The 24,782-nt window shown below is 39.6% G+C and overlaps 2 protein-coding genes and 1 non-coding gene across 6 annotated transcripts in view; all 3 read right to left on the bottom strand.

Annotated features, from left to right (window-relative positions):
* Window positions 1-232, bottom strand: part of SAR1A (secretion associated Ras related GTPase 1A) — a 14,805-nt gene extending 14,573 nt beyond the window's left edge. For 2 of the 4 annotated variants that reach the window (XM_024765507.1, XM_024765506.1), the window contains exon 1: window positions 121-220. The gene's annotated coding sequence lies outside the window, so the exon portion shown is untranslated. Of the gene's footprint in view, window positions 1-120 lie in introns of all 4 variants that reach the window. The other 2 variants (XM_024765508.1, XM_024765509.1) reach the window with 2 other exon arrangements.
* An 867-nt stretch (window positions 233-1,099) lies between these two features.
* Window positions 1,100-1,226, bottom strand: LOC112413582 (small nucleolar RNA SNORA27). The gene has a single exon (XR_003006002.1). It is a non-coding gene; the product is annotated as a small nucleolar RNA SNORA27 (small nucleolar RNA).
* Window positions 1,227-13,912: 12,686 nt separating this feature from the next.
* PPA1 (inorganic pyrophosphatase 1) overlaps window positions 13,913-24,782 on the bottom strand; it is a 36,752-nt gene continuing 25,882 nt past the window's right edge. The window contains exons 7-11 of the mRNA XM_024765576.1: window positions 21,054-21,181; window positions 20,693-20,778; window positions 15,996-16,065; window positions 14,844-14,883; window positions 13,913-14,258 (exon numbers count right to left, since the gene is read on the bottom strand). Coding sequence (XP_024621344.1) covers window positions 14,227-14,258; window positions 14,844-14,883; window positions 15,996-16,065; window positions 20,693-20,778; window positions 21,054-21,181 — 356 coding nt within the window. The 3' untranslated portion in view covers window positions 13,913-14,226. The remainder of the gene's footprint in view (window positions 14,259-14,843; window positions 14,884-15,995; window positions 16,066-20,692; window positions 20,779-21,053; window positions 21,182-24,782) is intronic.

The raw sequence follows: 24,782 nt of genomic DNA, 5'->3' as shown, positions 1-24,782 counted from the left end.
CCTGCGTGTCACTTCCCCCCCCAAAATCCCGCCTGCACCGGCCTCCGCCCCGACCCTCTCCGCCGGCCACCCCAGCCCCTCCGGCCCCGGCTCCCTCCTTCGCCGCGGTCCCCGACTCACGGCCTAAGGGGCTCCTCCGGCGGCGGCAGGCGGCTTGGACCCTCCCTCAGAGCACAGAGCCCAGAAGCACCCTGGACCGCCACCTACTCGCCGGATATACGTAACACCCCCTCCCCCGGGACTTCCGGGCGCGTGCTCGCCCCCGCCCCTTCGTAGCGTCACGTCGCTCTGACACCCGGTGCCGCCCTACCAGCGACTGGGACCGCGGAGGGGCGGGCCTCAGGCGAGACGAAGGCCCTCGGGGGCGGGCCCGACTTGGTCCCGCCTCCTCCCGTAGGGAGTGCAGGAACCGCGAGACGTGGCAGCGCCATGCCCCGGAGGATGGGGGCGTCATCCTGGAGTCACGCGGGGGACCTAGACGGCTTCAAATCCGACCGAGTGCGTTCCCAATCGCTGGGGGAAAATCAGAAGTGGCGACCGGTAGGTAAGGTAGGTTCTCGGAAGGAAGAGTTGACCTCAGAGCCCTCGACCTAATATGGATCCCAGCGAGCTTCTGCGTTAAATCGCAGTTCCCTGGGATAGCCTGTTTTCTAGAAGAACAGCTAATATTCATTGAGTACTTACGTTCGAGTGCACTGAGTACTTTGCAGGCCGCATTTCATTTGACCCTTTCATTACGGCCCTGTGAAGCAGATACTATTGTTATCCCCAGTTTACAAATGAGAACCGAAGTTCAGAATACTGTGGTAACCAAGCCCGAGTTCATACCCTAGGAAGTGGCAAATCACTTCCAAACCAAATCATTGGTTCCTTCACCTGCATTTTCTCATTTAATTCTGAGGACAGCCCTATGAGATTGGTATTATTACTCCGATTTTACAGATAAGAAAACTGAGTCAAAAGGAAAGATGAATGATGCTTTTGGATGGGAAGACTCTATCATAAAGATCTCAATTTTCTGTAAGTAAAATTACAAATTTAACCTGATTCCCATAAAAGAACTAATAGGATTAATTATTATGTGTGTGTTTTTATTACAGTTTGTTTCCTCTGACAGGTTACGAGACAAACACCCTGTTTACTTGAGTTTTAAAAGGGTATTTCCTTTGCCCCACTTGAATGACCAATAAAGACATAAGTCCAGTTGGCAAAGTGAAAGGGGAGTGTTATGTGTGTGTTTTTTAAACTACCCTGTTGTTCCTAAAATTCAAATGGAAAAATAAACAAGAATAGTCAGAAAACAGGCTCTGAAGAAGCAGAACAATGAGAGGGATCTAGCACTATCAGATATTAAAACATTATAGATCCTCAGTAATTAAAACAGTTTGGTACTAGTGCACAAAAAGGCACACAAACCAATGGAACGAAGTACAGATATAAACTCAAATACATGCAGAAATAAAATTAAAGTGGCACCTGGGTAGGGGGAGGGATAAACTGGGAGATTGGGATTGACATATACACACTACTATATATAAAATAGATAACCAACAAGGACCTACTGTATAGCATAGGGAACTCTACTCAATACTCTGTAATGACCTATATGGGAATAGAATCTAAAAAAGAGTAGCTATATGTATATGTATAACTGATTCACTTTGCTGTACAGCAGAAACTAACACAGCATTGTAAATCAACTATATTCCAATAAAAGTTAATTTTATTTATTTTTTTATTTTTTGCCCACGCTGCGTGGCATGTGGGATCTTAGTTCCCCAGCCAGGGATTGAAGCTGCGCCCCCTGCATCGGAAGCAACGAGTCTTAACCACTGGACCACCGGGGAAGTCCCCAAAAGTTAATTTTAAACAATAAAATTTTAAAAAGATAAAATGGCACCTGGCAACTCCAACAATACTCAGAAGGGGCTGGATAGGCAAGCTCACCACCTTCCCCCTCCTTTCATCTTGTGGGTCTTCTGCATTGAGTGTGAATCCTGCCCAGACACATTTGAAAGGGGTCAGGCTATGTTCTGAGGCCTCTCACCAGCTTTGACTAAACCAGGGGAACTATGTCCAGAGGGCTTGGAACCCCGGTGTGCACACCTGGAGGCACAAGTTGGCCCCGGTGCAAGTTAATGATGCAAGTTAATGCGTTGGACTACCGGGCCTTGTTAGAAGCCTGGCTGTAAGAGGCTTCCAAACCACAAGGATGACTTGGGGGACTCAGGAGAGGGAGGGAGCACACAGGCAGATTCTCAGGAGAGGTGCAAATTTCATTTACCAGCTGGGAAGCCTTGGTCAAGTTGACAAATGCCCCAAACTACAGTGTACCCACCTCTAAAATGGGTGAAAGAGGCATTGTCATGCACGTAAGCAATTTTTTCAGAGTGCATTTTTAAGAAGTGTTTCAATTATGTGCTTAAAATAAATAAATAATAAAAGGGTTGGGACAGTTGGGTTGTCAAGAAAACCTAAAAGTTGAATTTATAAGTCACATGCCACATCAAGTAAGTTCCAAATGATTCAAAAATATATATATTTAAAAATGACACCATAAAAGTACTAGAAAAATTTTTAAAAAGCATGGATGAATTCCTTATAATCCTGGAATAGAGAAGGCCTTTCTGGCTATGATTGAAAATCCAGAAGCCATAAAAGAAAAGATTGATAAATTTAACCACAGGAAAATAAAAATATTTTATATGGCAAAACAGCAACAGTGATAACACTGTAAACTCAAGACAGATGACGAGAAAAAATATGTGTAATCACATCATAGGCAAGTGAAAAATTAACATGAAAAAGACTTGTTAAAAAAAATAGACAAGGAGAGAATCACAATTATCAGGAAAGGAAATACACGTGGCTTTTAATCATAATAAACTCATAATAGAAATATAATAAATACAGAAAATAACAAAAGTTAATAAATTTAAAACTCACTGAGATACCATTTTCACCCATCAGGTTGGCAAAAGTCGACCCGTTTATTGGTGGAGAGGCTGTTGTAGAGAGTAGTCAAGGAAGGCCCCACCAAGGTGCCATTTGGACAGGACCTGAAGGACATCTGGGGTAACTTGTTCCAGGCTGACAGCACAGCATGTGCAGAGGCCTCAAGGAGGAGTGTTCATGGCAGCTTCCAGGAGCAGCTGGGAGGCCAGCGTAGCCAGGCAGGGTGAAAAGGGAAGTAGTAGCAGGTGAGGTGAGAAAGGTGTGGGGTAGGTGGTTAAGAATTGGGAAGGTTCTGAGAGTTTACCTAATGAGTTAGCCAGGCACACTTCCATGGATACTGGCAAACACGAGACTCCTGGGGCAGAGACAAAGGATTTTATTACCTCAAAGCCTGAGCTTCATGTTTGTGTATTTTGCACTTGCCCCCCAACAAGTACTCTGGGGTGATGCAGAGCAGCCCAGGTGGATGCTGCCCATAGATTGGATTTGCATCACAGCTGAAGAACCCAGAGCTTAGGGAACCCCAGTCTTTCATAATGGACTGCAGGCAAACCTGGCTGACTTTTGACCCAGATGGAGACAGTATTACACTGGACAGCAGACAAAACTATCCCCTGCCTCAGATGGAGAGTCTCTTCCAAGGCTGTTCTTTATATAAATGTCCTTGAAAAGATAGTTGAAATAAAGTCCTCCAGTACCTCTGCTCCAAGAAGTGCAGAAATATAAGAGATTCATAGAGAATTGTCTCCCAACAGGGGCAAATCTGTAGAGCCTTGTAGGCCACTGTGAGGACTTTAGACTTTCTTGTGAGTGATCTGGAGATGGAGGGTTTGAGCAGAGGAGTTTTATGTAATTCTTCTCCCCACTCTATTCTTATTCCCCTATGCATGCTCAACATTAGGTTGACAGGAACTCAGAAACTGAAATGGAGACTGAAAAGCAACTGTGTTAGGGTTCTCCAGAGAAAGAGAACCAATAGGATACATAGATTTGTATAAGAGGAGATACATGAAGGAATTGGCTCACTCAGTGATGGAGGCCGAGAAGTCCGACGAGCTTCGATCTGCAAGCTAAAGAGCAAAAAAGTCGGTGGAATAGTTCAGTCTGACTCTGAAGGCCCGAGAATCAGAGGGCTGGTGGTGTTAGTCCTGGAGTCTGAAGGTCCTAGAGCAAGGAACTCTGATGTCCAAAGGCAGGAAGGTGGATGTCCCAGATCAAGAAGAGAGAGAATTTGCCCTTTGTGTTTTTTTTGTTCCATTTGGGCCTTCAACGGATTGGATGATGCCCGTCGACGTTGGTGAGGGGCACATCTCTTTACTCAGTGTACTGAAGCAAATGCTAACCTCTTCCAGAAACACAAGACACACCCAGAAATAATGTTTCACCAGCTATCTGGGTGTTTTTTATTCCAGTCAAGTTGACCCATAAAATTAACCACCTATTGGAATTGTCAACATGGGGGCCATGGGGACCCCCATGCAGTTTCAGGGGAGTAATGGGGATGGATGCTGGACTGGAGTGACCTAAGGAGAGACCATGAGAGGAGGAAAGGGGGCAGTGACCCTGGCCAGTGCCATTAGAAATGTGGCTGTGAAGGAGAGGAGAGACCAGGGAGCCAAAAGGGCATGTATGCTGAAAATTAATGATCCCTTGCATTGAGCATGGTAAAAACTGGAACACCATCTGTGTTAATACATAAAAATTCATTCAATTCTTGAGAAGAATGTAAATGTTTAACCTTTTATCAGCTAGAGGATTTCATAAAATGTTGATTAGAAAAATCATTCTGAAAAGCAATCCATCTAAAATTTGAAGAGGTAAAAGTCTTAAGATTTCTAAATGTTTTCCCTTTGACATAATCTAGAGTGCAATTAGGAAAAAAACCTTAATTCTTCTTAAAACTAATTGTATGTTTCCTAGTCTGTGCACTGTTGGTGGGAATGTAAAATGGTGCAGCCCCTACGGAAATCAATACGGGGGTTGCTCAAAAATAGGAAATAGAATTATCATATGATCCAGCAATTCTTCTGGGTATATAACCCACAGAATTGAAAACAGGGTCTCAAAGAGATATTTGTATACTGATGTTCACAGCAGCAATGTTCACAACAGCCAAGAGGTGGAAGCAACCCATGTGTCCATCAATGGATAAACAAAATGTGATATACACATACAATGGATATTACCCAGCCTTAAAAAGGAAGGAAATTCTGATACATGCTACAACATGAATGAGCTTGGGGGACATGCTAAGTGAAAGAAGCCAGTCACAAAAAGACAAATACTATATAATTCCACTTATACTAGGTACCTAGAGTTCTCAGCTTCCTAGAGACAGAAAGTAGAATGGTGCTTGCCATGGCCTGGGAGGGGGCGGAAATGGGGAATTGTTTAATGGTTATAAAGTTTCAGTTCTGCAAGATGAAAAGAATTTTGGAGATCTGTTGCACAGCATTGTGAATGTACTTAACACTACTAAACTATACAGTACTCTTACAAATGGTTAAGATGGTAAATTTATGTTATGTGTATTTTACGACAATTAAAAAAAACAGGGGACTTCCCTGGCGGTCCAGTGGTTAAGTATCCGCCTTCCAATGTAGGGGACGCGGGTTCCATGCCTGGTCAGGGAACTAAGATCCCACGTGCTGCAGGGCAACTAAGCCCACGTGCTGCAACTACTGAGCCCGCACACCACAACAGAAGAGCCCGTGTGCCGCAACAAAGATCCGGAGTGTTGCAACTAAGACCTGATGCAGCCAAATAAATAAAAATAAATATTAAAAAAAATTTTTTTAAAAACAAAACAGTTTTTGGTTTCACTTGGCACCTCCAGCACCTTCATCTTTCTGTGCCTGGTGTATTTTGGCATTTCCATTTTCTGCAGGGTTATTCCCATCCTTGCCAACATCGACTTTTCCCCTTTTCTCTCTCTCTTTTTTAAAAAAGTATTTATTTATTTATTTATTTATTTATTTGGGTGCGCCAGGTCTTAGTTGCAGCACGCAGGATCTTCATTGCCACGTGTGGGATCTTCATTGCGGCACGTGGGATCTTCAGTTGCAGCATGCATATGGGATCTAGTTTCCTGACCAGGGATCGAACCTGGACCCCCTGCATTGGGAGCGTGGAGTCTTAGCCACTGTGCCACCAGGGAAGTCCCTCCACTTTTCTGTTTGGGTCCCTGCTCTCCCTTCTTTACAGGGGTCTTTTCAGGCTTGGGCTCTGGCTTTGGAGGCACAGGTTTAGCTGCTACTCTTGTATCTATTCATATTACAGGGTTAACCCAGCACCCACAACATACTCCCTTAATATTAGTAGAATAATTAATAATAGTTCTTAATTTAAAAACATTGGTCGAGGTCCCCAAGAAGCATTAAGGATGCAACAAAATAAAGATTCTTTCCTTACATTGCAGAAATTCCAGCCCCCTCCATATGTGCAAAAAAGGAAAAGAAAAGAAGCCTGAATGTGGAAGCTTTACAAAATTTTTGACTACTTTGAATGTTGAATTAGAGTTCTCAGGGAAGTCCAAAAATACACATTTTAGTTTGTGGATACCCAATTATAGTCATATTTTGCTACATATTTATTTCCCTTTAGGAAGCAATGAAAGAATTTGTATTTTTTAGATTAATTCATTCAATATTTATGAAGTACATGCTATATGTGAGGACATATGGTAGGTGCTCAGAATACAGAGGGGAACAGAAGAGATAGGGTCCCTGCCCTCATGAGTCTTGCAGTCTAGTGGTACTTGGAAATCATCTCCTAGATTTTTAATGGCCCCACTGGAGGGCGCTCTAGCACCTCCAGAGAGCCCTGGACCCTGCTTTGGAAACCACTACACCACTTCGTACTCCCCTCCACTGCCTCCTGTAGGGCCACCCAGCAAATGCTTGTGGAACATGTTCAAATGGCATATCATACCATGACCATTCCAGTATTTATAGAGGAGTCATGCATTCAATAAATATGCTTGGATATTTCCTAATGAGAAGGGTATGGTGGGGAGGGGGAGATATTATCAAACAGCATTGCAGATCATCAGGATTCCTTGAATACTTCTGTACCCATTACGGAAATAAGATAATAGTCCTTTCCAGTTTTAAAAACTGTTGGTGCCTCTCGAGGGCCTCCTAAAGTCCAGGGTCTCCTTAGCAAGCCCTTTCATTATCTGATCCTTGCCTACCTTTCTTGCCTGGCCCCCTTCTATTCTCCAACTTGTAATCAGCATCCCAGCTACCTACAACACATTAGATTTCAGGAACATGTCTCATGGAGTCGATTAAGAATATGTGTTCAACAATACATCTGTATTATCTTTACACCAGTTTAAAAGAATTAGGTAGCATCTATAAATAATAACATGAAATTTCAAAATGTATATAACTATGATCCCATACATACTTAAAAAATACTAAATTGTATATTTATATTCAGATAAATGTGTGTAAAAGCATAGAGAAAAATCAAGAAAGAGTCATACCGAACTGATAGTGGTTAATCTCTAAGAAGGGAGTAGGATTGACAGCAAGCAAGGAGGACTTTATCTGTAATTTTTGAATTTTTAACATATTAAAATTTGTGTATCTTCTTTGGAGAAATGTCTATTTAAGTCTTCCACCCATTTTTTGATTGGGTTATTTGTTTTTTTTTATATTGAGCTTGTATATTTTGGAGATTAATCCTTTGTCAGTTGCTTCATTTGCGAATGTTTTCTCCTCATGCACTGTTGGTGGGAATGTAAATTGATACAGCCACTGTGGAAAACAGTATAGAGGTTCCTTAAAAAACTAAAAATAGAACTACCATATGACCCAGCAATCCCACTCATGCGCATATACCCAGAGAAAACCATAATTCAAAAAGACACACGCACCCCAATGTTCATAGCAGCATTATTTACAATAACCAGGACATGGAAGCAACCTAAATGTCCACCAACAGAGGAATCAATAAAGGTGTGGCACATATAACAATGGAACATTAGTCAGCCATAAAAAGGAACGAAATTGGGTCATTTGTAGAGACGTGTATGGACCTAGAGAGTGTCATACAGAGTGAAGTAAGTCAGAAAGAGAAAAACAAATGTCGTATATTAACGCATATATGTGGAATCTAGAAAAATGGTATAGATGATCTTATTTGCAAAGCAAACAGAGAACAAATGTATGGATACCAAGGGGGAAGAGGGAATGGAAGGAATGGGAGATTAGGACTGACACATGTACACTACTGATACTATGTATAAAATAGATAACTAATGAGACCATACTGTATAGCACAGGGAACTCTACTTAATGCACTGTGGTGACCTAAATGGGAAGGAAATCTAAAAAAGGGGGGATATATATATATATGTATAGCTGATTCATTTTGCTGTATGGTAGAAACTAATACAACATTGTAAAGCAATTATACTCCAAAAAATTTAATTTTAAAAATGTTGTGTAATTTTAAAAATAAATAAAATACATTAAATCAACAATACATTAAAAGGATCATACACCATGATCAAGTGGGATTTATCCCTGGGATGCAAGATGGTTCAACATCCACAAATCAGTCAGTGTGATGCACCACATTAACAAGTTACAGAATGAAAATCATACGATCGTCTCAATAGACGCAGAAAAAGCTTTTGACAAAATTCAACACCCATTTATGATAAAAATTCTGAACAAAGTCGGTATGCAGTGAACATAATAAAGGCCATATATGATAAACCTACGGCCAACATCTGTAGGTTTATCTGAACATAATAAAGGCCGTATATGATAAACCTACAGCCGACATTAAACTCACTGGTGAAAAGCTGAAAGCATAGACTCTAAGATGAGGGACAGGACAAGGATACCCATGAGATGAAGCACATAGAGCCTATAGCATAGGGCCTGACACTTAGGAAGTGTTCACAAATGGGAGCTATTATCATTTGCTGCTGTTGCTGTGACAGATGTTTGCTGGATTATCTCATGCTGATCATAACTACAACCCCATGAGAAATTTTTCCTGATCTCTGAAATTTACGACTAGAGCAGTGGTTTCAAACATAGGCGATGTTAGAATCACCTGGGGAACTGGTTAAAAATTAGATTCCACGGCTCAGTCCCTCCCAGTCCTTATTCTGTATCTAAAGTATATATATAATATATATATACATATAAGTATATATAATATATATCCACGTGTACATCCATATATAAGTATATATCATATATGTTACATATGTGATATATATTACCTATATCATATATGTAACATATATGATATAATATATATTATATACACATATGTATACATATATAGAGAGAGAGAGAGAAAGAGAAACCCCCTGCCACTAGCTGTGCTGAGCACTGTCCACTGGTGTCCTTCTCCTACTTCATTTGATTTTCTTTAAAAAAATTTAAAATTTTATACATGCTTTTAGAAAAACAATTCAAAGAGCATAGAAGCTTACGGGCTTCCCTGATGGCGCAGTGGTTAAGGATCCGCCTGCCACTGCAGAGGACATGGGTTCGAGCCCTGGTCCGGGAAGATCCCACATGCTGCGGAGCAACTAAGCCCCTGCACCACAACTACTGAGCCTGCGCTCTAGAGCCTGTGAGCCACAACCACTGACCCCTTTGCCACAACTACTGAAGCCCTCGCGCCTAGAGCCCATGCTTCACAACAATAAAAGCCACCGCAATGAGAAGCCTGGGCACTGCAGCGAAGAGTAGCCCGCGCTCACCTCAACTAGAGAAAGCCCGCACACAGCAACGAAGACCCAACATAGCCAAAAAGAAAAACAAATAAATAAATTAAAAAAAAAAAAAATAAAGAGCATAGGAGCCTACAAAGTGGAAGGAAACTCCATGGGGCTGACCTCTTCCGCACGTAACTCATTCCCACTCCCTGAGATAACCATTGTTGGCTGTGGTTTATTTTTGTTTGTCCCCAGAAATTGTCTATACCCATACAAGCATATCCATCAATGTGTCTCTTTCCCCACAGTGCTCCCTTTGTAAAAACATAAATAGGATCATAGGATAGAGCGGGGATTGGCAAATGGTTTTGGTAAAGGGTCAAATAGTAAATATTTTTGACTTTGCAGGTCATGTGGTCTCTATCCCAACTACTAAATTCTGTCTTCATTGTAGCCGGAAGGCAGTCACAGCAATTCATAAATGAAAGGGTGTGACTGTGTTCCAATAAAGTGTTTTTACCAAACCTCTGGCAGGCTGGATTTGGCCCACAGGCCATAGCTGGCAGCCATAGAGTACTACAACTTTTTCTCTTTTCACTTAGGTATTTTGAACATCTTTTCCATATCAGCCCATGCAGTGACTTCATTGACTGCTACATGTACGAATATTTAGCCATTCCTTAACTGGACTGCTAGATATTTTTCCGGGTTTTGCTATACTTAACAAAGCTGCCATAGGCTGTGTGCCCGGTTGACTATTCTTAGTCAACTAGAATGAAGACTTAGAGCAGAATTGCTGACTCAAAGTATAAAGACAAATTTAAAATTTTGATAGAGATTGCCAAATTGCTCTCAGGCTTTTTTTTTTTTTTTTTTGCTCTCAGCCTTTTTAAAAAATTCAGATTGCCACATACCCTTGTGGTGTTCATTGCTTAATCTTATTTCTGGCGAATATTTTCTGTTAATTTAAAGATTTTGTAATAACTAAGGGAAAGATCCCAAAGAGAGACAGAGGGAGCAATAAACTCTGTGGCAATCGACTCGAGTTAATAACTCTTCAATAAATACTTGCCATCATGAAGCAATTCGCACAGCACTCTTGTCAGTGTAAAGGCAAATTCCCTTTGGCCTAGACTCCCAGAAAGCAGTAAGGGCAGCTGTTCTAAATGTAAAGAACATTCTGTGCAGAAGCACAATATAAGCTCTTGCGTAGCAAATATGCTGATTAGATAGGACATAATTGCCATTACAGCTGCAGCACATGCAGGCCTGGGCTCAGGGATGGTGAAAATGAATTTTGAATTTCTAATTGGAGTTCTCATTCAGATCCTTTATACAACTGGGCCAACGCTTCAGATTGCCTTACCTGAAAAACTGCATCGATCATGCAGTGTTGCTGAGATTACATTTAAAATTTTTTTCTAATTTAATTTTTATTTTATATTGGAGTGTAGTTGATTTACAATGTTGTGTTCGTTTCAGGTGTACAGCAAAGTGATTCAGTTATACATATATCCATTCTTTTTCAGATTATTTTCCCATATAGGTTATTACAGAATACTGAGTAGAGTTTCCTGTGCTGTACAGTAGGTCATTGTTGATTATCTGTTTTATATATAATTGTGTGTATATGTTAATCCCAAACCCCTAATTTATCCCTCCCCTCCACCTTTCCCCTTTGGTAACCATAAGTTTGTTTTCCAAGTCTGTGAGTCTGTTTCTGTTTTGTAAATAAGTTCATTTGTATCATTTTTTTAGATTCCACATATAAGTGATAACATATGATGTTTGTTTTCTCTGTCTGACTTACTTTACTTAGTATGATAATCTGTAGGTCCATCCATGTTGCTGCAAATGGCATTATTTCATTGTTTTTTTATGGCTGAGTAATATTCCATTGTATAAATGTACCACATCTTTATCCATTCCTCTGTCAATGGACATTTAGGTTGCTTCCATATCTTGGCTATTATAAATAGTGCTGCAATGAACACTGGGGTGCATGTATCTTTTTTTTTAAGGAAGAACCATTGTGTTGTATACTTTATTTTTTTTATTTTATTTTTCAATTTATTTTATTTTTTAAAATTTTTGGCTGCGTTGGGTCTTCATTGCTGCGCACGGGCTTTTTCTAGCTGTGGCGAGCGGGGGCTACTCTTTGTTGCAGTGAGTGGGCTTCTTGTGGAGCACAGGCTCTAGGCGCGCGGGCTTCAGTAGTTGCAGCACGTGCGCTCAGTAGTTGTGGCTCGCGGGCTCTAGAGCACAGCCTCAGTAGTTGTGGTGCACGGGCTCAGTTGCTCCGCGGCATGTGGGATCTTCCTGGACCAGGGCTCGAACCCGTGTCCCCTGCATTTGCAGGCGGATCCTTAACCACTGCACTACCAGGGAAGCCCTGACTGATGTTCGTATTTTTTTCTTTTTGGCTGTGCCACACAGCCTGTGGTTCCCAAACTAGGGATTGAATCCGGGCCCATGGCAGTGAAAGCACAGTCCTAACCACTGGACCCCAGGGAATTCTTTCCCCTGATGTCCTTATAAGGGGAAATTTGGAAACAAGCACACAGGGAGAACACCCTGTGTACATTAGGGTTATGCTGCCACAAGCCAGGAACTATCAAAAGCAGGGAGAGGCCTGGAACAGATCCTTCCCAATAGTCTTCAGAGGGAGCATGGGCCTGCTGATACCTGGATCTCGGACTTCTAGCTTCCAGAACAGTGAGGCAATACATTTCTCTTGTTTAGCCCATCCAGTTTGTGGTACTTGGTTATGGTAGCCTAGCAAGTGAATACAAGAGTATTTTACATTCCTTACCTGAACAGAGGAGTGGAAGCTTTCTACAGAGGATCTCATACAGAACTATTGCTGACATTTCTTCTGACTAGTGTTCTATCCCCTTTCCTTTCCATAAATTTGGGCGGATGATTCCTATTTATTGGATTAATACTTGTGAAGTCCCCCACTTTGTATAGTCTTTCATTAGAAAACATATTTCTTACTGTAACAAATCACTTCAGAAATCACGTATTACAATGACTGAGGCAGCATTTAACAACAGAACTTACAAAAGGAATAAGAGAAATATTACTAAAATCTGAATGCTGATGTTTCTGGTCCTGGACCAGACAAGAAGGCATAGACCTGTTTTTCTCTACTTCTCCTGCTAAGCACAGCTATAGACCCTGGAGATGATAAGACACAACCAAGAACTCTGAAAGGTGCTAAGAAGGCAAGCTGGTTTGGGCCCCCAGGACCAGGGAACAGCAGTGACAGGGCACATGCATCCTACCACCATCAGGAGGAGGAGAAGAGTCCTTCCCAACCCCTAACCTAGCAACAGAAGGCAGTCCAGATAGGCTCATTCCTCCACCTCCCCCATAGGGAATGGGGGTCCCTCTGGTAGGCATGACACTACCTGGCAAGGGGGCTCATTGGGAGCCCAGGCAGAAATAAACAACCAGGGAGGCAGTCTCCTTCCGCACAAGGCCTGAGACTCCCCTTTTCCACCAAGAGTTACCTAGGTAGGCGGATGAGCTGAGCCTGAGGGAGAAATCCAGCTATAATGGGTAGGCCAGTTCAGGAAGCTTCTTTATCCCTGTAGCCTAAGACTCTCCTCCTCCACCAAGAGATACTGAGCCCCCTCAGGCAGCACCAGCAGGAACCAACAGAAGCCCCAGTGGCACTAGATAAACCAAGCTGACCAAAATAACACTGCAAAGCTGCTGAAAATTAAACTGCCATTAAAACCACAGTCCACAAAAGCAGGCCAAGACCCATGTGCTAACCCTAAATAGGGTGGTGCCTGCTAAAAGATTTAAATGGATCCTAGTGTCTCCTAACATAACAGACAAAATGTCTAGGATATTATTAACAATCACCCATCATAACAACAACCAAGAAAATCACAACTTGATTGAGAAAACACAGTCAGTGGATGCCAACACTGACCTGAGATTATAGAGCTAAATAAGTAGACGGGCTAGGATTAAAAACTCAGGTCTGCACAGCTCCAAAGCCACGAATTTAATCACAAAACTATCTTGGCTGATGGCTCACAATGGGATGATAGGAATTAGGTAAGAGTATAGTATCAAGACTGCTGTAAATATAAGGGATTTCATTTTCAGGTGCCTACAAATAAAGTCAGTTTTAGTCTAATAAATACAAGTGAATTATAAGATCATTCACAGAAAACAAATACCAAACAGCACCCAAGCCTGCTTGGTAGTGTTAGGCTTCAGGTTAAAATAAAAATATCATAAACCAAGTTTCAATAAAATAATTTTATTTCCTAACACATGGCAAACATATACATCCAATACGTACTTATCTTGGACATTTATTCACAGATGACTTCCAAACTACAACTGTCTTGATATTTAAGCAGGAACTAAAAGTTATCTTAGTTGATATGAAAGATGCTTTTAGATGGATAACAGTATGGATATATTGGATTGGTCACAGCAGAATTTGATTGATTAGTTTTATAAATTTAAAGCTTGGAAAAGTTACTACTTTTGCATCTAATGCTTTCAGACGAAAAGGATGCAGCAATATCAGCTTGTATTCCAGAGAAATTTCCTTAGTTTTTCTGGTGATGGAACCACTTATCCACTGTAGTCAGGGAAAAGAAAAAATTACAATCCCTGTTAGGAATCAAAATTACACCCAACATATAACAATGAATAATATATTTGCTTTAATGTATCCTCCTATGGATTACATTAAAACAAACCTACATACATGCAAAGCTTCACTACAGCAAAAACAGGTAATTTACCAGTGTTTTCTTTTGGGCTGCTTTACTCTTGATGCTGATCCTATGGACATGCAGTTCTCACAAGAAGAACCTTACAGAGAATTCTAACATCTAAAGGTGGAAAGAACTGTTTCCTGGGTGAAGCAGCCTGGGGCCAGATGGGGACGAAGAGCCCAGCCTGCTCCAACCTCCACAAGGCATCTACCAGGAACTCCGAGAACAGTGGGTCATGGTCATGCTGTCACAGCGGTGGCCCTAAATGTGGTAGGTACAGCCATTTTTCTTCCCACATATGCTACAGAACTCTAAAAATGCTTCTTCTCCCTGTCCTTCTCTTTCTCTGTATGTATGTGGTATGTAAGACGTATCTATAGATACAGATGTAATTTTCCACACATATGCATAATGTTGAATGTAATTTTACTAGATATAGATCTTACCATCTGTTGGTATTGTGCAGGCAGGTTCATGTGGTGGTAACTAAAATAAAATGTTAAAATGTATTAGTCTAATCCCAGAAAAAGAATAAGCTAAACAAGTATACTGATACAAAAATTAAAAGGAATCTAAACAGAAGACAACTATCCCAATTTTTAGGTCCTAAAAATAATTTACAATAGATAGTAACAATGCAGAGCTTGCTCTACTGCTAAGAAATGCTAACAAATTCAAACCTCTTACCTTTTAATGACATACAGGAGAATAAATAAAAATAAATTTGTTACAGCAGAAACTAACACAACATTGTAAAGCAACTATACTCCAATTTAAAAAAACCTGCTTTTTGAAATAATTAAAAAACCAACATATGTATATATAAAGGTTTTATATATACACACATATATATAAAATGTAGGCAGAATGTTCTCATTGAAAAGTTATGATTGTTAACCAATGGCTTATCCCTTCCAATTTATCTTATTCATCTCAACTTTGTTGTCAAAATTCATATATAAATAAAATAAATCTAAATGTATTGGCTTCATCATTAAATTGTCCTTTTCCCTTGTATTACCCTGTTTACAAGGCTGTAAAGTCAGACCTCATTTTCATTTGTTTTCCTTATTATTGTAAATGAGAATAATTTTAGACAATCTTCAGTCTTTAGGTTAATACAAGTCAGATCATTAAAAATACAAAAACAAAATTATTTCTTTGATGGACAGTTTACTTCCTCACATGAAATTCTCCTCTAGGACTATAAACCACTCCTGCAATGGTACCTGAAATTTGGTAACTTTCTCATTCCTTGCTATGACCAAGTCAAATAAGTTCCCATTGGTACTTTTGTGAAAAATGGCTTATGATAAGTACTCAGGCACTTGGGTTACTTAGAACATTCTGGAGTCATTTTGATTTTTACAAATTGTCCTACTTTGTTATCTGCCCAATATAGTGTTGGCTAGGACCCTCCTCAGGTTTCCCCTCAGTCAAATGTCTACTTGTATTTATGGTTTGTAATTTCAAGATCTTACATTGTAATATGTGTACAGGACATCCTCAAATATTTATTGAAGGTACTTTCCCTCCCCATTCAACACCCCATTTTTTGGCCACCAGGCGTGTTCTTTTTCAAGGAAACCTTTACTTACAGCATCCACAATGGCTTTGGCAGCATCAGGATCACACTGGAAGGGGCTCTCAAACACTGTGGTATTCATGCTATTGAACAAAGGAAAATTGTCATGAGTCACAGTAACAAAAACTTCTCTCTTATTATTAATAACTCTCTCTTGTTAAAAATAACAAGTTGAAGGTGGTAGGCCAGATGAGATTCAAGTCTGGCTTAGTTGAAAGTTTTCTCACCTATATTAAATATTCTAATTATTTAATATACAGCTATTCTTGTGGTCAATTTTACTCAAATCCCTTAACAAGTTCAGATTTTAAAGTATGTGATTGAATGCAGTGTAATTCTCAATGAAAGAGCTAAGATGCAAATGAAAATGACAAACATATCTTTCCTAATTAGATAAAATGAAAAAAACAAAAAACAAAAAAATCCAGTTTCTGTCAGTGTTGACATCTGAGATAGACACTCCTGGCAGGAGTAACACCTGGTTCAATATTCCTGAAAAATAATCTGGTAAAATGTGTCCACAACAAAATAAAAAAAGAAAAAGTAAGAGACAAAAATAAAAAAAACAAACAAAAAAATGTGTCTAAAACCTTTTAAAAAGCACATACTCTTTGATAGATAAATTCCACACCTCAGAATTCAGAGATTTAAACTATGATGTACAAAGATGTTCAACATACACGATTTCACTATTGGTAAGAGTGAAAACTTGGAAGTAACCAAAATGTCCAACGACAGGGATGATTAAAAATGATTTATCCATGAGATGGAATATTACACAGATGGAATGTTATATAGTAGGAAAGTATTATATTCTTAATGACATGAGAAATGCTTATAGTGTTAACTTTTTTAAACCATAAAACAAATTGTATATACAATATGATCCTAATTATTTTTGAAAATATTATACACAAAGGACTGTAAAAAGAAAAAACTCTAAATGTTAATAAGAGTATGGAAAAACTGTGATTAAAATGATTTTTTAAAAACATTTTTTGGTTAACTATAGTTCAAAATTTCCTATGTATTAAATTATTGTGTATTATTATAACATGGGTATGATCAGAAATATTCTATTAAAATGAAAAATAAATATCTTCAGTTACGTGCCACTTAACATGCATTAAGCCCATTTCCATAGAAATAATAGGACACCACAAAATAGAGAAGTTATTAAAAGCAAAGTCTCATGATTGTACATTTTCACACAAATGTGTAAGTGTGCTCAGTTTTTCCTGTTTGTGGAGAGACAATGTTTGCATTTTACAGGACATTATTCTGACTTACAGAACAGAAGATTCCTGAGAATTATTTTTACATTAGGATTTTCTCACAATCAGAAAAAAATCTTACTACCCAGATAAACTGACATGTATTAAAAAAAAGTAATTACACATATATAGTTAGAAAATTCAGAAAGTCACAAATTGAAAGCCTCTCTCCCTCCCATCTCCAAATGGTTGTCTCCAAAGGCAATCATTATCTATAGCTCTTGTTTCCCTCCAGAAAAAAAAATTTAAATATAAACAGATGCTGGGTGTGTGTGTGTATCTCACCTTGCATAAATGGGATCATACTAAATATACTACTATGGACTTTGCTTTTCTCACTTAATATATTTTGGTTGTCTTTCCTTATCAACATAGAGAGAACTTTCTTTTTTTTTACTGTGACATATACTGTTCTATTATATGGATGTGCTTAACCATTACATTTTGGTTGCTTCTAACTTTTTGCTATTATAAATGACACTGCAATGAACATCCTTATACATAAATCTTTTGGGACTGTATCTATAGGATACATTCCTAGTAGTGGTTCTACAAAGAAATACATGCATTTAAAATTTTGGGCTGAATATTGTCAAATTGCCCTTCACAAAGGTTGTACCTATTTAAACTCTCACCAACCATATAGACAGATAGATAGATAGATAGACAGATAGATAGATATAGATATAGATATTCTTGCCATCCCGGCTATCATTTAATTTTTTAAAATTTTGCAAAGCTACTGGGAGATAACACTATCTTTCTGAGCTGCATTTTAAATTATAAAATGAGGACTTCCCTGGTGGCACAATGGTTAAGAATCCGCCTGCCAATGCAGCGGACACAGGTTCAATCTCTGGTCTAGGAAGATCCCACATGCTGCGGAGCAACTAAGCCCATGTGCTACAACTACCGAGCCTGCACTCTAGAGCCCACGTGCTGCACCTACTGAGCCCGCGTGCTGCAACTACTGAAGCCCACATGCCTAGAGCCCATGCTCTGCAACAAGAGAAGCCACTGCAATGGAAAGCCTGCGCACCGCAACGAACAGTAGCCCCTGCTCGCCACAACTAGAGAAAGCCCACGCACAGCAACAAAGACCCAACACGGCCAAAAAAAAATAAAATAAAATAAACTAATTCCACTACGAATGAAATAAACAAATCCTGAAAGAATTTATTTAAAAAAATTATAAAATGAGACTGTACATCTTCTTATCTGTAAATTTTCTTTTTTTATCTGTTCCTCTCCTTCTATTGACTTATTCTTTTTCTTATCAATTAGAATAAGCTATTTATAAATTAAGGAATTTAGCCCTCTGTCATGTGTTGTTTAAGCAGAAACTGGGAAAAATTGTCTCCTGATACATAAAAAAAATAATACCACAAGTAAATCTTTCTTTTATGGATTTTGAGTTTGTCTTCTGTTTGGAAAGGTCTTCCCTATTACAAGCTAATGAATAAATTCACCTATACTTTTTCTAAAATTTTCTCACATTACAATTTATCTGTTTGTAATTAAGTGCTGATGTAAGACTAGGGTTACAAACCCTAGTTTGCAGCCAGCACCCAGTTAACATGTGGATATAAAGTAGTTAGAGGTAAGAACACTGGTGCTGGGTTGCTTGCACAGGGCACTTGTGGAGCACCTGCCTGGTTACAGCACCTTTCCAAAATGAAACGGCCACAGCCATGAGGGTGGTTGCCAGTGTGTATATCTGGCGTAAGGAATGTAAGGAGTGAGATAGAAATCTAGTCTTATTTTCTTCCTAAACAGTGGTTGGTCCAAACCACTCATTTAAAACACCTTCTTTATTATAAATTGAATTCCCATACATCTTTAGATCTACTTTAGGTCTATCAAACTCTAACAGAACTGAATAATTTGACTTTCTTCTTCAGTACCAAATTCTTAGTAAAACAATATTACTAAACAGTACCAAAATAATTAACACTCTTCCTCACCACCACTACCCTTACTTTTTTCAGAACTTCAACTTGTTATTCTGAGATGCAGATTTTTTCTAGATGAAACTGAATGTTATTCATGAATATATACCTTTCTATTTAACATCTTTTATATTTCTCAATAGAGTCAAACTTTTCTTCTTCTGGGTCCTTCAGGTTTCTTATTTATACTGTGTTTTGTTTTTAAATACTATTCTACATGAGATATTTTCCTCCATTATAGTTTCTGTTACACTTCATATAGAAAGCTAGCAATGTCCATATATACTCATTTTGTAATTATTCACCTTGCTGAGTTCTTTTTTCTAGGGTTTTCTGGGTACACAATCATATCATCTGCAACAATTTGCTCCCCCTTTTCCAATATTCCTGCATCTTCTTTCTCTTATTTACTTCATCAACTAGTATTTCCAGAACAACACTAGTTAAGCGGTAATGGTGGGCATTCTTTTATAATCTTTAAAAGAGGAAGTACCGTACTAAAGATGATCTGGGGCCAGACAGACTTGGATGCGAGTCCTAACTCCAAAATGCTTACTGTGGTATGACTTTGGTTAAGTTTAATCTCCCTGCATCTGTGTTGCAGGCTTGGCAAATACTAACTGCTCAGTCACATTAGCTATTAGTAGTAGTAGTAGTTAATTCAGTGTGCATAGTAGATCCTGGTTTAGTTGTAATGAACCTTACTTATTCACATCAGAGAATACCAACCCTTGAACTCAACCTGATTATACCCATCCCATTCTGAGCACCCTGATGCTAGGCAGGTTTTCCCGATTAGCCTTACAAAGCTCTGATCTCACTGCGCCCTTTATAGTTTTAGTTTGTACTTATTCAGAGAGTATCTTGTGGCATTTTTCAGTTGTTTATATAGTTACCTTCTGTAAAGAAAAAAAATGTTGCCTGCCATTCCAGTTCTACAAGGATCAAGCCATTAGCCACTACAGTCACCCATGGACAGTGAGCCCTGAGGGGAATTCAGGATGGAGAAAACCAGGAAACATTTGGGTATATTGGCCCCTAGATAGTTAACATGCATTTCTAAGAAAAAATTTTACATGACCCCAGATTCTTGCCTCTTCCCATACACAGAAAAACACTAAAATCATTAACTCGAGAGGTCTCTTCTTTATGAATAGCAGTAATCTTTTTATGCTTGACTACATGTTTTCCCGGCAAAAAAGTTCATATATATCCTGGCTCCTCCCTTATCTCTTCGGAGCAGTTCCTCAGAGCTATCTGAGAGGCTATCTTCCGGGCTACAGTCCTCGAATAAAACTTAACTCACAACCTTCCCATTGTGTGGTTTTTCTTTCAGTCTACACTTCCTACTGACTTAATAAGCATTGACAAAACCAGTCTCTTTCCCTAAGTGAATGTAACGGTGGAGTATGTTAAGGTAATTAAAACCTCTGGAGTAAGCTAGTCTGCTTTCTGTGTTAAACATGCAGAAAAGAGTTAATGCTTACCAACTGATTCCTTTTCCATCAGTTTTCTTAGTCACTAATGCTCTCCAATAGTCATGAGTGCTTTTAATAATATCAATTGCAAAGTCCTATAATTTGAAGAGATATACGTTAGAATAATAGAAACGTATTCTTTTCTTATTCTCAATATTTTCCCAAAGCCTGATAACTTTGTCTCTTTTGAATCACTTCTTTCTATCAAAAATGAAAGAAATCATTTAAATGAATAAATCAACATCAAGCCTGTCGTGTGTCTTTAGACATCTGTTTTATGATCATATTGTCTTTAGATGGTAACAATATGGTTAAATTATAAGTCTCAATACAAATAGGCCTAAAGCTACAGTTCTGAGTGACACATTACCTTATCTTTAAATTCTGCGTCAAAAGCAAACTGGTTCTCAGGTTTTCCATCAGGAACCTTGTACCTTCTAAACCAGTCCACAGTAGCTTCCAGGTAGCCAGGTTTCAGCCGCTTGACATCATTAATATCTAAGAAGAGAATAAGATTCTCTTCTCAGATTGCAAGATGTGTATGTAATTATTTATGCATTCAATAAAAATATCAAGTGCGTACTTTGAAAGAGCTGCGGGATGGATTATCAAAAACTTTCAAGACAATGTTAGAGCTAACACCTTGTTGAGAAGAGAACACATACAAACATTAAAAGGAAATCATCGGGGCTTCCCTGGTGGTGCAATGGTTAAGAATCCGCCTGCCAGTGCAGGGGACACAGGTTTGAGCCCTGATCTGGGAAGATGCCACATGCCACAGAGCAAATAAGCCCATGCGCCACAACTACTGAGCCTGCGCCCTAGAGCCCTTGAGCCACAACTACTGAGCCCTTGCACCACAACTACTGAAGCCTGCGCGCCTAGAGCCCATGCTCCGCAACAAGAGAAGCCACCACAGTGAGAAGCCTGGGCGCTGCAGAGAAGAGTAGCCCCCGCTCGCCTCAACTAGAGAAAGCCCGCGAAGCAACTAAGACCCAACGCAGCCAAAAATAAATTAAATAAATAAATAAAAGGAAATCATCTAGTGTCTTAAAATAGCTCTGACATTAAGTATACTAAGAGAACAATCAGTACCATAGTGACTCCTACTAGATAAGAGAAGGGAGAAATAACTGGCAGCTACATAATGAGAATAGTTTGGCAGGTGTACATAACTTCTAAGAGATGGACAGAAGATACCAAAAGACAGGTTGAGGCTGTACTCGAGGATCACACCCCAATTACATACAAAAAGACAAGAAAAATGCATTATACATATTCATTGATAGGTTACATATTAAATGTGAATAGGCTTTTCTCACTCTACAGTATAGGCATTCAGTATCACAATACTTTAGTTCTGGCCAACAAAAAAAAAGTGTCCTGTGTAAAAAAACTTTTAAAAGTTTCTGTACAGCCATTAACAGCGCCTAGCCTCAATGTCATCAAACTCAAGTTTAAATGACTGAACTGCTTCTCCATGCAAACAAATATTAGATACATGTGCAAAAAAAAAAAAAAATCCACCAGGAAAATTGTAATTGGAAGGAGGAATACATTCAACAACAGCTTATTTATATTTCTATAAAATAACTTTGCTTAAGCCTAGTTTATAATCTACATAGTTAAAGAATACCATGCATTTTATTATCAGGGTACCACTAAAAGTATGGAAAGGTTACAAACTGAACTGGGAAACGTTTAAACACTGATAAATTTCAAGGAACTTAGAATTCATATAAAACATATCACCTGATACAGAAATAGTTTGAAAATCCAGAAATCCAAAATACAAGTGTAGGGTATCTTCCAACAAATTTTCCATCCAGTTCTATTCCTTAGGAATACCAACTGGGTGTCCGACAATTCAATTATGACACTATCTAACTGGAGTTAGCATCAAGTCCCACAGTCAGAGGGTTCAGTTCCACAAGACTGATCCCACTTCAGACGCTGGTCGCCAAGTCCCAGGCCACCCATACTTCTGACCAACAGCTATAAATCAGAGTTCCCTACAACTCTCTCCTCAGGTTTGATAATTGGCTAGAAATACTCACAAAACTCAAGAAAACACTGTGCTATGCTTACTGGTTTAGTATAAAGGATACAACTAAGAAACAGTCCAATGTTGGAGATGCATAGGGCACAGTATGCGGGGTGCATAGTTTCCATGCCCTCTGGTGGGGAGGCGTGCCACCCTCCCAGCAATTCAGTGCGTTCACCAACTTACAAGTGCTCTACATCTTGTGACTCCAGACTTTTTATGGAGCCTCCCCTCCCGATCCCAGAGGTCAGTGGTTGGGGCTGGAGGTTCCCACCCTCTAATCATTCAGTTTTTCTGTTGACTGAACTGGTCTGAGGCTAGCTAGGGGCCCCACCGTAAGTCACCTTATTAGCATAAGCTCAGGGGTGATGAAAGGGGCTCATTATGAATAAAAAAGACACTCGTCACTCAGGAAAGTCCAAGTGTTTTAGGAGTTCCTTGCCAGGAACTGGAGACAAAGATCAAACATATTTTTGTATTACATTGCAGCAAGGAAAAATATAACAGTTGATTAACTCACTGACTGTGAACCAGGTATTGAAAGGTATGCTGGATCCTGACTAGGGAACTGTGAACACCAGACCCAGAGGAAAAAAGTAGGAGAAAAGAACTCAGTCAATTTTTGTTCCTCCAGTTGTACATTATACACGTACAGACAAAGCCAGTGGTCTGCAGAGCTCCCTGAACTGCCTCCTGATGCCACATCAAGATCCTACCAAAGACAAGGACTTCCCTGGCAGTCCAGTGGTTAGGACTCTGTGCTTTCATTGCCAAAGGCCCAGGTTCACTCCCTGGTCAGGGAACTAAGATCTCACAAACCACATGGCAAAACAAACAAACAAACAAAAAAACCCCCCCAGGATTAAAATATAAAAATAGCCCCCCAATAAGTCACTGAATTTCAGAATAAAATAAATTAAAAAATAAAAAAGATCCTACCAAAGACAGCACCAGTTCTGTGCTGTTCCCTGGATTCAGCCTCTAACCAGCATGCAACCATGTGCATAAAATGCTCAATTTCCTGATGCCCACAACTGAGGCAGAAGGGTCACTGGCCGTCGTGGGCTCACAATAACAAAGGGGATCAACATGGCCAACTTGGTTGCTTTACTGGGTAGGCCATCCTCTTCCATGGCTCTGTGTGTATCCCTCCCAAAGTTGTGGCTTGTCAAGAGTTCTACTCTTAGTTAGTTCTACCTAATACTCTTCCAGTTATAACTGATGATGGACATTGCCTTAGGCTGACATTTAAGGAAAGCTGCATACTGCTTGCATCATGGGGCCAGCCCGCCAGAGAAAATTTTAGGGTCCTAATAACCTCTACTGCAGGGAAATGACACCCAGAAAATTGTGCTGATGTAATGATGGCGTGGCTTCATTAACTGTGGCCAAAGCACGCTATTTAGCATGTGCACTCTTGTGTAAATAGCACATCTGAAAAATAGACACACACACCTACATTTAGAATCAGAGCTAAATGTAGGAATGCATTCTCATTGTACAAAATTTAGTCAATACAGAAGTATCTGAAACAAAAAGTCAGACTCTTTTCATCTTTCTTCCCAATGTACTATTAAAGGTTGGCGTTGAGTCCTTTTTAAATGAGTTTACATATAATTTGCATATATTTAAATATATATGAGATCATACTCTGTAAAACAGCAGAAAGAAATAATGTAAGTGCTATATTTATAAAATTCTTAGAAGGAAACATAACTAAGTCTTTGTGACCTTGGATTAGGCAATGGTTTCTTAGATAATGATACCAAAAGCACAAGCAATAAAAAAACAGACTACATCAAAACGAAAAACTTGAGTGCTTCAAAGGATACCATTAAGAAAACGAAAGGACAGGGCTTCCCTGGTGGCGCAGTGGTTGAGAGTCTGCCTGCTGATGCAGGGGACGCGGGTTCGTGCCCCGGTCCGGGAGGATCCCGCGTGCCGTGGGGTGGCTGGGCCCGTGAGCCATGGCCGCTGAGCCTGTGCTCCGCAACGGGAGAGGCCACAACAGTGAGAGGCCCACGTACCGCAAAAAAAAAAAAAAAAAAAAAAAAA

This window comes from Neophocaena asiaeorientalis, unplaced genomic scaffold, assembly GCF_003031525.2.
Source record: "Neophocaena asiaeorientalis asiaeorientalis breed wild unplaced genomic scaffold, Neophocaena_asiaeorientalis_V1.1 scaffold31, whole genome shotgun sequence".
Classification (NCBI taxonomy): Eukaryota; Metazoa; Chordata; class Mammalia; order Artiodactyla; family Phocoenidae; genus Neophocaena; species Neophocaena asiaeorientalis.
Note: the sequence above shows the minus strand (reverse complement) of the source record. Positions and strands in the feature narration are given on the sequence as shown.